Below are 10,763 nucleotides of genomic sequence, written 5' to 3'. Positions count from 1 at the left end.
CTAGTTTTTATCGCGCAGATTTGGTTAGAAAACTGTCATCTATTTATTTTTTGGACAGACTATACATTGCAGCACAGCATAGAAAGATATTGTATTCCTCTGCTGTGATTGCAGTGTGTGTAACCATAGATTTACTTTGAAGGATAATTTATAGATTTCTATAACAGGAGTAGAAAAAAATATAAATTCACAGTTTATATTTTTATTAGTTATTAAATGTTGTTCTAGGAATCAGGGATCACAATGCCTCCGAACAGCACCACTTTGTCTACATTTATTGAACAAAATTCACAGAATCAAACAACCCTACAAATTGACACCAGTTATAGAACATTTTGGGGATATTTTAAAACACCACTAATATGGTCCAACATTATTGGAATGTTTTTAATACATTTTACTGCTACCTATGCTCTAGTTACAATTCCATCTTCCGTTTGTCAGTGGAAAACCATATGGTGGTGTAATTTGCAAAATACATTTTTAATCTTTTGTATTAACACTATTTTTAAGTAATTTTTACTGGATATCTAGCAGGCGAGGGGGTGACAGGAGGAGCCCATAGATTATGGAGCCACAGATCTTACAAAGCTAAATTACCGTTAAGAATATTTTTTGCAATAAGTTATGCCATGGCGGGACAGGTATGAACCAGTTTTTTTAATAAAAACAAAAAAATCCACCAATTTTTATTTTGAAAAACACAGACTTTCATAGAAACTTGCATTTTCTTTTTCAGTACAGCTTGTACAGTTGGGTCCGAGACCACAGAGTCCACCACAAATTCAGTGACACCGACGCTGATCCCCACAATATAAATCGAGGATTCTTTTTCGCCCACGTCGGGTGGTTCATGATGAAAAGACACCCAGAAGTTATTAAAAAGGGCCGTCAGATTGACTGTAGCGACATCTTTCAAGACCCGGTGGTAGTCGTTTTTCAAAAGTACGTCTAGTAATCTTTGGATATTGGTAGCACTGTCTTACGGCCAGTTTCATAATCTAATTTAGCTTAAAGGGACTTTTAACTCAAAAATTTTGTTTCATAATCTTAAATGTTCCTTTAAATCCTCCTTTAACTTAAAGGACCGACATCGACCATTTAACTGCTAAAAGGCGCCTTTAAAGCAATTCTAACCTCAAAAACTGCTCACATTTGTGCGTTCGGATCTACTAATTTTTTGATACATGTACGTAAATTGACTTTTTAGTTAATACAAATTAAACATTTAATATTTATAATTTCTAGAACCAACCGGTTGGCACACTTCATTAAACTTGTTTAAAAATGTATTAAATAGAAAATGCTGTTTCCTTCAACTTTTTGTCTTTATTGGCTGACCATCGAACAAATCTAAAAGATCCGATCTACGATGAGACATTTTCATAAAATTTTGGTCTCACATAACGAAAATCATTGTGAAAAGTATGAAATTTGTTCGTCTTGCTGTTTATAAGATAATCGGAATACCAAAACTAGCCTCAAATAGCTAAAAACATCCCTTGCATTTTTGCTCCAAATGTTGAAGTACCAAAAATTAAAAACAGGTACCATAAATTTATTATTCCAACACTACATACAAGTTCAAACATGTACTTAGTAGCTATGTAAAAAAAAATTCACTTTCTACTATCCATACTCAAACAGAATTTTCAAAGTTCCCGGTTGATTATGCGAACATTAACACGAAACTCCCTATTTTTAGTGAAGTTTAGAATGTGATTTCCCCTAAAAGCGCTTTTAGTTAAAAATTCGTCTGTCACTGTTTATGAAACAGCGGGCCGCTTTAAAGAAGCTGTTAGCGTAAAGGTACCTTTTGTTAAAGGCGCTTTTAAGGCCCGATTATGAAACTGGCCCTTAACAGTGCACACAAGATAACTCTACAAAAATAGTATATTAAGTATTAAGAACGGTAAGGACACTTTACCGATCGAAGACAATTGTTTGGAGGAGCGCAGCGACGACTCCAATTATTGTCTGAGATCGGTATAATCCTTAACATTCGTGATGCTCATAATATTTTTTGCACGATAGACAAATTTCGATTATTTTTATAAAACTAAAAATGTCACAAATAATTGACATTAATTGATCTTCAATAATTCCTGAAAAGTCAAATCTTCGGTCTGAGAATGAATATAAATCTTTCTTTTTAATGACTATTTTTAAAATTTTACTTACCGTTCTAGAACGGTAAGTAAATTTTGTACTTACCGTTTTGTTTATTTTGGTAACCAGTAAACTCAACTTACTGTTCCAACAGCAGGCGCGGTAACTAAGCAAAATTGTTCTATCGTGCAAAAAAATATATTTTTAGGTACTTCGTTCCTATAATGTGGCTTTGTTGCTACGTTTTGCCCACGATGGTCCCATACTTCTGTTGGAACGAAACTTTTTATTGGTCTGTTATGAGTTCCATAATTAGACACGTACTAGAATTGAATATAGTTTGGTCAGTCAACAGCTTTGCACACATGTTCGGAAATAAACCGTACATTAAGTGAGTATTTTTGTAGACTGTTTTTCTATATTACGATACCAAAAATCGTTTAGTAATAATAATTCTATGCTTGTTTACATGTAAAGTCAAGTATTTTTTGGTTGGGCCACACACCGCTTGGGTGCTTTAAATTTCATACCTATTTTAGAATACAAAGGTGTTTTTTTTAGAAATATTTTGGTATCTAATGACAAGTAGAAGATGTAGTTTGTGTTGCGTTTCCAAGTCGTTATCTTGTATACTGTGCTATGTGATAATTTCGATTTTTTTTTAGGACCATTAAGGCTGCTGAAAATACGATAGTTGCCGTTATCGGTATGGGTGAAGGTTGGCACAATTACCATCACACTTTTCCTTGGGACTATAAAGCATCAGAATTGGGGAAATACAAGTCAAATTGGACAGCTTGTTTTATAGATTTATGCGCAAAATTAGGACTGGCTTATGATTTGAAGACTGCATCGAAGGAATTAATACAGAAAACGGTTGTGACGAATGGCGACGGTTCCTATAAAGGCCAATAAAATTAATTTTGTTTGCATGACGGATAATTTTATATATCTTTTTAAGTATAATTATTTCAATTAGAAACCTAGAAAATCTAAAGGGTTTGGTAGTCAGACAATAGACAAACTAAAGGAATCCAGATTATTCAATGAAACCGGAAAAAATAAATCGAAACAACTTAAAGAAATACAAAATATTAAAATTTTTAATGTTTAACGAACCAGAAGGAACAAATTTTAAAAACTCTAAGAAAGTTTTTTTTTTTTATTTAATGTTAAAACTGGCGGACGTAGACAGTGAGACATAAAATTTGAGTTTTGAGTTTGTCCTCGTAAAGAAAAATTCTGAAATTCCTAATTTTTGTTCTTGGTGTAGACAATAAACACTTCTAAAAAAACAAAAACACCAAATCTGATTACTTTAATGTTAAGATTGATGGACACTATTTAATAGAAATTGAATTTGTTCTGGAAATAAAAAAAACTGAAATCCTGAATTCTTGTTTTAAACTTTTGCAAATTACTATATACACTCAATAAATACTTTTAGACAGATAATGCTACCAAATTTTGTTGTTTTAACATTGAAACTTTTGGAGTTACATAATTTAAAAGACATTTTTAAGTTTTGAGTTGGATCTAGAAACAAAATATTCTAAAAATCTGAATTCTCGTTTTAAACTGTTGTAAATCAGTACGCTCAATAAGCACTTCTAGATAGATAATGTTACCAAATTTTGTTGTTCTAGCATTCAAAATTTTGGATTTACATAATTTAATAAACATTTTTGAGTTTTAAGTTGATCCTAGAAAAGAAAAGTTCTGAAATCCTACATTCTTGTTATAAAATGTCAAAATTAGTATATCTAACGAGCACTTTATACTAATAAACGCAAAAATTTTGGTGCCTTCTTGTTAAGATTGGCGATTATTAGAGAATTTAATATAAAATTTTGAGTTTTGTGCTCATCCCCAAAAGGATTTTTTTTAAATTTCTGTAATTTGGTACAGCGAATAAACACTTCCAGTCAGAAAATTCCACCGAATTTGGACAATTTAAGGAGGTTCTGTTATGTTATCGAAAAGATAGAATGTAAACAAGAACTGGAGACAAGTTACAAAGAATTTCAAAACACAAATTTAAAGAATATACAGGTGTTCCAAAACTCGCGCCTCAGAGCCTCAGGGCTTATGAAGGCAACAATTCTGAACCAACATTTCGAAACAAATTTTTTTTAGCTCAAATAATAATCGAGTTGAGACGAAAGAACGGTAGCCAATCTCGAAGCTGAACAGAATTTGAATATCGGTAAATATGGACACATACTATCACCCATTGGATAGATGAACATTACACTCTGGTTGCCTAGAAAATTGGAATGACCTTCACCTCTAGAATAAGCTTCCGAGATTGGTTGTTAAATTTTTATCCTTTCTCAAATATCATTAAATTTAATCAATTTTTGTTTTGAAATTTACCATCTGTATTGCTGTCGGTAACCTCCATTGCTTTCTGGAGCGCGAGTTCTGAGAAATCCTGTATGGGCTACAGAAAAAAAAATTACAAAGTTCAGAGAAAATATTCTAAATACTATCCTTAACAAATGAAAAAAAAACTGTAAATTTAATAGGATTTAAAAGTATTGTTAGAAAACAGTCTTAAGGCGAGTGCCAAGCCTCGTCGCTGGTCAGAATTCGAGCTGAGCTGTCACATCGGGAAGGTTGTCAAGCGGTACCTCTGTTTACAACACCCCGCTATCGTAAAGTGATTGTAAAATAATAAATGCTTATTTTGGCTCTGTCTGGTAGAAATACTTTTTCATGGGTAAAATAATATGAATAAAAAACTTTTATTTTAAAATTGTAAGTACATTAGTACGTTGTTCAAAAAATAATTAGTCAAATAATAAATAGATTAAAGTATTATTTAATATTAGAATGCCAAACAGAAATTTTCTAAAAAAACTAAACTTATCTGTTTTATGTTTAATTTTATTTGTTTCCAAATAGATACGTATTTGGTGTGAAGGTATACTCAAAAGATACAAAATACATAGTATAATAATGTGTATAATATGTACATGTTAGTAAGTATTTATAAGAAAAGTGGTATTTACATAATAGGTACTTATTTACAATATTGACAATTAACTAGTACATAGGTAATACAAACTCAATGACGGCGGATCGGAATAGACAATCTTTGTTTCCTAGAGTCAATTAATTCCAGCAGCATGTGATCAAAATAAAACATAATCAATTTTGGTTCCATTTTTTTTTCCAAAAAGTTGTGTCTTCATAAATATATTCATATTTCATATCACTTTCTTGTCCAAACCAAACACCCAGAATACACATTTTTTTTCGTGTTATTCTTAACTGCTCTTGAATTTGGTAATACCAATTATGATTTGAATTTACAATGTATGTTCCATTTTTTTCTAGTTACCAGAAGTCAACCTTTTTATTCTCCCAAAAAAAAATTATATTGTTCTCAAAGGAACAAGATTTAGTGGTTTTTTCAGTAAAAGTTGAACCGGCCGGCGGCAAAATGAAATAAATTGTCATCACCTAGTAAAACTCCGGTCAGTTTCTTAGATAAACTCTAATCCAATATTGCAAACATCAGGTAAATTGCATCCGGTCAGGTTGCTCCATAGAGTCATACCATTCAAAACAATTTTGTTTCATTCAACATTTTTTATTCATTGATGAACTTTTAAATTCTAGTGAAATAAGAAAAAAATAAACATAAATAATAAAATATGTAATAAGAGAAATAATAATAAATTACTATTTTATTAAATTTCATTTTCAAAATTTTACGTCCAACACCGTGAAGTAGTCGAGAAATTAATTCGTGTGTCATTGAAAGACTTTAGTTAAAAACATGACTATAAATTAAATGAATTTTCATACTACATAGTTGTTTCTATAATTTCATACATCAAGCATTATGAAACTTCGTTGTGCTTGTACTTATTAGCACTTTTAATAACGCTCTTCTAATTGTAACCATTTTATTATCCTCTGTGCGAAACAAGCAGGTAAAAATTTTAGAAGAAATCCCTTGATTTACAACTTCCAAAGCTGGTCAAGAAACCGCAAATGAGGGTACGCTTATAAATCAACCTAGTCGTAAATCATCTGCAAAGCTCAGAGCTTCGATTGATAAATTTTTAGTTTATCTCACTCATAACTAGACCAATTTTAATGATATCGATTTAAATTTAGCGGGAAAGTGATTTTGAAAATATTCTTTACTAATTCTAAGTTTAAAAATTCACAAAAATCGGACATAAACTTCTATTCGTAAAACTACCCCTAAATTATCGAATTTTCAAGTCCTTTAACTTTTAAATTAAATGTTTTTTCCGATGTTTGATTCTTAGATTTAGAAGAAAATATGAATACAAGCAGTTGAGAATAAGAACGAAACTGATACATGAAAAAATAAGCGAAATATTTAGACGATACTTTACATGGGATTCGCCATAAGAAAAATGTCTTGGCACTCGCCTTAAGAAAACCTAAGAAATTTTTAAAAAGAATTTATGCCAAAGAAGCCTCTGCGTCTCTCCTTTTTTTATAATAATAATAATAATAAATCTAGAGAAAGTGAGCAAAGGATCCAAGAAGAAAACTTGAGAAAAACTTGAAAACAATCTAAAGTATCAAAAAAAAATTTGTTTAATAAAGAGAAAGAGAGGAAATTTGGGATCTAAAGTGAATTCAAAAAGAACTAGAAAAAGAATTAAAATAAAGAAAATTTGGATAATCTAACAAAAATATGTAATTGTAAATTGTGTTGTGTTGGGCATCAAACGTTTAGAAAAATTACGAGTAAAATAAATCTAGAGAATGTTCACATTTAAGCCACTAAATTGTCCAAATTCGGTAAAATTTTCTGACTATTTGTTTCGCCAAATTAAGGCGGTTTGACACGATCACATTTTTTCTCAAATTTTTACGAATAAAAAACAAATAAAAATTTGCGAATTTTTCTTGCAAATTGACGTTCAAGATTTGTCACAAAATTAATGCAGAAACAATTTTCCTGTTCACTAACCTCCAAAATCTGCGGTTTGGGGGTTTATTCTCTTCATGTGGCTCATTGTTACTACGCAGAATTGTGAAATTATTTGTGAATTTTTAGAACATGCTATTAAAAATGTTTACAAATATTTTTGCAAAAAAATTTTCTCCAATTTCGCTGTTTGCCACGAGAATATTTGTGAAATTGTGTAAATTGCGAAATTTTTATTCGTAAAAATGTGAGAAAAAATGTGATCGTGTCAAACAGTTTTTACAGAAATTTACTAAAAAAAAATATTAGACTAATTTTATAAAAAAAATCTTTTTGAGAATAGACTTTCAGCGTAAAAATTGAACTACACAAGAATATATGGATTTCAAAATTTTTAATTTCAAAGACCAAATAAAAATCCAAATTTCTATTAAATTATGTAAAAAGTTTTCTGAAAGTTTTAAGTTTTTGTGGCATTATCAGTATAGAAGTACTAATTGAATGTACTAATTTACAAAAATTTAAAACAAGAATGTTTTTGTTTCTAAAACCAACTTAAAACTAAAAAATGGCTATTTAATTATGTAACTCCAAAAGTTTCAATTTTAAAACAACGAAATTTAGTGACACCATCTGTCTAGAAGTGCCTAATGAGTGCACTAATTTACAAAAATGTTAAACAAAATTTCAGAATGTTTGAAATTTTTGTTTCTAGGACCAACTCAAAACTGGTCATTTTCTATTAAATACAGTAAATCTGTCAGTTTTAACATTAAAGTAATCAAATGTGGTGTATTTATTTCTTTTAAAGTGTTTATTGACTCCACTAAATTAGAAAATTTTAGAACAAGAATTAAGACTTTCAGGATTTTTCATTCCGAGGGCAAACTCAAATTTTGTGTTACATTGGTTATTTTCGCCAGTTTTAACAGTAAAGCACCCAAATGTGGTGTGCTTATTAGCTCAAAAGTGTACATATTTCTCATTTAGACGATCTTAGAACAAGAATAAAAAAATTCTTTAGGTCTCAGTTCTAAGTTTTCTTTAAATTTCTTTTGAATGCTTTTTCATTTCTATCAAGACTTTTTTTGGATCTGTCTTAGATTTTCTCCCGACCTTATAGATTCTCTCTAAAAATCCGAATTATTTAAAAATTATATCGCATTTTTTATCAACATGATATTCTGATTTAGATAGATACATTTATAGCAAAAAAAATTAGAGAAAAACCTTTTCAATCAGGCGTTTATCAGATTCTACTTCTGAACCATCAGTCAGATCAAAAACAGTTTACACACTGATTTGATGAAATTGTGGTGACAAGAAGTGATAGCGTGTGTAAATGTTTACAAACATTTTTAATTAGAATTTTATTTTGTTATTTCGATTCTAACCACACGAAAAAACACCTGAATCAATATGAATATTTAATAACTATTGTATTAAAATTTTGAATGTCAAAAAATTAAACTTGAGCCATTTATTTGGACTTTTCTCGATAACTTAAAATAGATTTACATTCACAAATCTACAGACAAAAACAAATCAATTAAAAACTTTATGCGAACCATCGCCTTTCATTAAAATAGCTTTCTGAACTAACTTCTTCGAGGGAGTCTTCAAATCGTACGCCAATCCTAATTTTGCAAACAGATCTATGAATAAAGTCGTAACATTGCCTCTATAGTTCCCCAGTTCTGCTGCTTTATAGTCCCAAGGAAAAGTGTGGTGGTAATTGTGCCAACCTTCGCCCATCGCACAAAAAGCAACCATCCGATTTTCAGTAGGGTTAATGGCCCTAAAAGTGACAAATGTGGTTATTGTGTTGGCAGCAACAGTGCTACCAACAGAATGACATTTCGACTTACTTATTGTACGGTTTGTTCCCAAACATATGCGCAGCGCTGTTTACCAACCAAGTACAATTCAAACTCGTGAAGTATCGTGCAATGCAACTCATAACACACCAATAAAGTGTTTCGTTCCAACAGTAATAAGGAACCATCATCGGAAAAATGACGCAGAAAAACAACTTTATCGGGGAGAAAAACCTGAAAATACAGTTTTTTAAGGGGGCTTTGGAGTTTGAGATGAGTTGGTACCACTGCGCCACTGTCAAGTCAAAGTAGGTACAGTGTGACCAACCGTGACGTACTTTTGGTAAAAGACCACAAACGGATCTTCAAAGAGGTCGCTACAGTCAATCTGGCGGCCATGTTTGAGTACTTCCGGGTGTCTTTTCATCATGATCCAGCCGACGTGGGCGAAAAAAAATCCGCGATTTATGTTGTGGGGGTCAGCGTCGGTTTCGCTGAATTTGTGGTGGAGTCGGTGGTCTCGGACCCAATCATAAATACTGGTCTGGGTAAAAATTTTGCTCGCGACTGTATCTTTTTTAGACCATACATACCTGTCCAGCTATACCATAGAATATCCCTAAGACTATTTTCATGGGCAATTTGGCTTTGTAAGATTTGTGGGCCCATAATCTGTGGGCTCCTGCTGTCACCCCTAAACCGGCTGCCCACCCCATTAAAAATGCTAAAAAAGGGAAAGCTTAAAAGCAAAAATTGGTTGCTTTGGACGAGTTACCCCAACACATTGTTTTCATATGATGGAAACTACTGTACGGAAAAGTCACGAAATAAACTACAGTTAAGAAATTCCCAATTGAGATTCCCATAATGTTCGGCAATTTTAGTGGTGTTTTAAAATATCCCCAAAGTGTTCTATAACTGGTGTCAATTTTTGGGGTTTTTGTGTTTTGGAAAACTACGTCTGCCGGTGTGGACAATAACGTAGTGTTGGGAGCCATTGCAAAACTAAAAATAAGAAGAAAAAAAAATTATTCTTGAAATTATCTATAATATCTTTATTAATTTAGTAAACATACCTGAAGTTTTCTACGACGCACAAAAGTAAAATTTTGCCGAACAGGTTCAAAGTGTGCTGAAACTTCTGAAAGTTCATAAATATATTGAACAGTGTGTTAAGAAAGCGCCTGCGCTTTTCTCCGCCTATCAGCGTCGCTGGAACTAAACCTGATTGTTCCTCCAGAAAATAAAATGCAGCTCTGCGATTGGTCGTTCAGTGAAACGAGTTACACAATGCTCCTGCAATTTCTGCAAAATGTCAAACAAGAACTTGATACATTTGTAATATTGTGGAGCCATCTACTAATCAAAATTGACATGTATTCATTACAGATATCTAACTTATCCCTTTCAAATCCTGCTGATCTAAATTAGCCCCTTTGTTAATCGGTTAAAGCGAGTGCCAAGACTCGTCGCTGGTCAGAATTCGAGCTGAGCTGTCACATCGCGAAGGGTGTCAATCGGTACCTATGTTTACAACACCCCTTACTGTGCTATCGTAAAGTGATTGTAAAATGATAAATGCTTATTTTGCCTCTGTCTGGTAGAAATACTTTTTCATGGGTAAAATAATATGAATCAAAAATTTTTATTTTAAATAGTAAGTACATTAGTACGTTGTGCAAAAAATAATTTAACTAGTCAAATAATAAATAGATTAAAATATTATTTAATATTAGAATGCCAAACAGAAATTTTCTAAAAAAAATTAAAAAAATCTGTTTTATGTTTAATTTTATTTATTTTCAAATAGATACGAATTTGGTATGAAGATACAAAATACATAGTATAATAATGTGTATATGTACATGTTAGTAAGTATATTTATAAGAAAAGTGGTATTTACATAATAGGTA

At 31.5% G+C, this 10,763-nt stretch overlaps 2 protein-coding genes across 2 annotated transcripts; one reads left to right on the top strand and one right to left on the bottom strand.

Moving 5' to 3' along the window:
• Positions 1 to 243: 243 nt before the first annotated feature.
• Positions 244 to 3,024, top strand: LOC148176465 (acyl-CoA Delta-9 desaturase-like). Its single transcript, XM_088035111.1, has 5 exons — positions 244 to 463; positions 514 to 644; positions 740 to 945; positions 2,318 to 2,500; positions 2,775 to 3,024. The coding sequence occupies exons 1-5, from the start codon at positions 244 to 246 to the stop codon at positions 3,022 to 3,024; spliced, it is 990 nt and encodes a 329-aa protein (XP_087891237.1).
• Positions 3,025 to 8,578: 5,554 nt separating this feature from the next.
• LOC148176464 (acyl-CoA Delta-9 desaturase-like) lies at positions 8,579 to 9,848 on the bottom strand. Its single transcript, XM_088035110.1, has 5 exons — positions 9,626 to 9,848; positions 9,444 to 9,574; positions 9,189 to 9,394; positions 8,902 to 9,084; positions 8,579 to 8,831 (listed from the first exon to the last, which is right to left on the bottom strand). The coding sequence occupies exons 1-5, from the start codon at positions 9,846 to 9,848 to the stop codon at positions 8,579 to 8,581; spliced, it is 996 nt and encodes a 331-aa protein (XP_087891236.1).
• Between the last annotated feature and the right edge of the window lie 915 nt (positions 9,849 to 10,763).

This window comes from Gnatocerus cornutus, chromosome 4, assembly GCF_029298725.1.
Source record: "Gnatocerus cornutus isolate USDA-ARS CGAHR chromosome 4, icGnaCorn1.1, whole genome shotgun sequence".
Taxonomy (NCBI): Eukaryota; Metazoa; Arthropoda; class Insecta; order Coleoptera; family Tenebrionidae; genus Gnatocerus; species Gnatocerus cornutus.
This window is presented reverse-complemented; position numbering and strand designations above follow the sequence as displayed.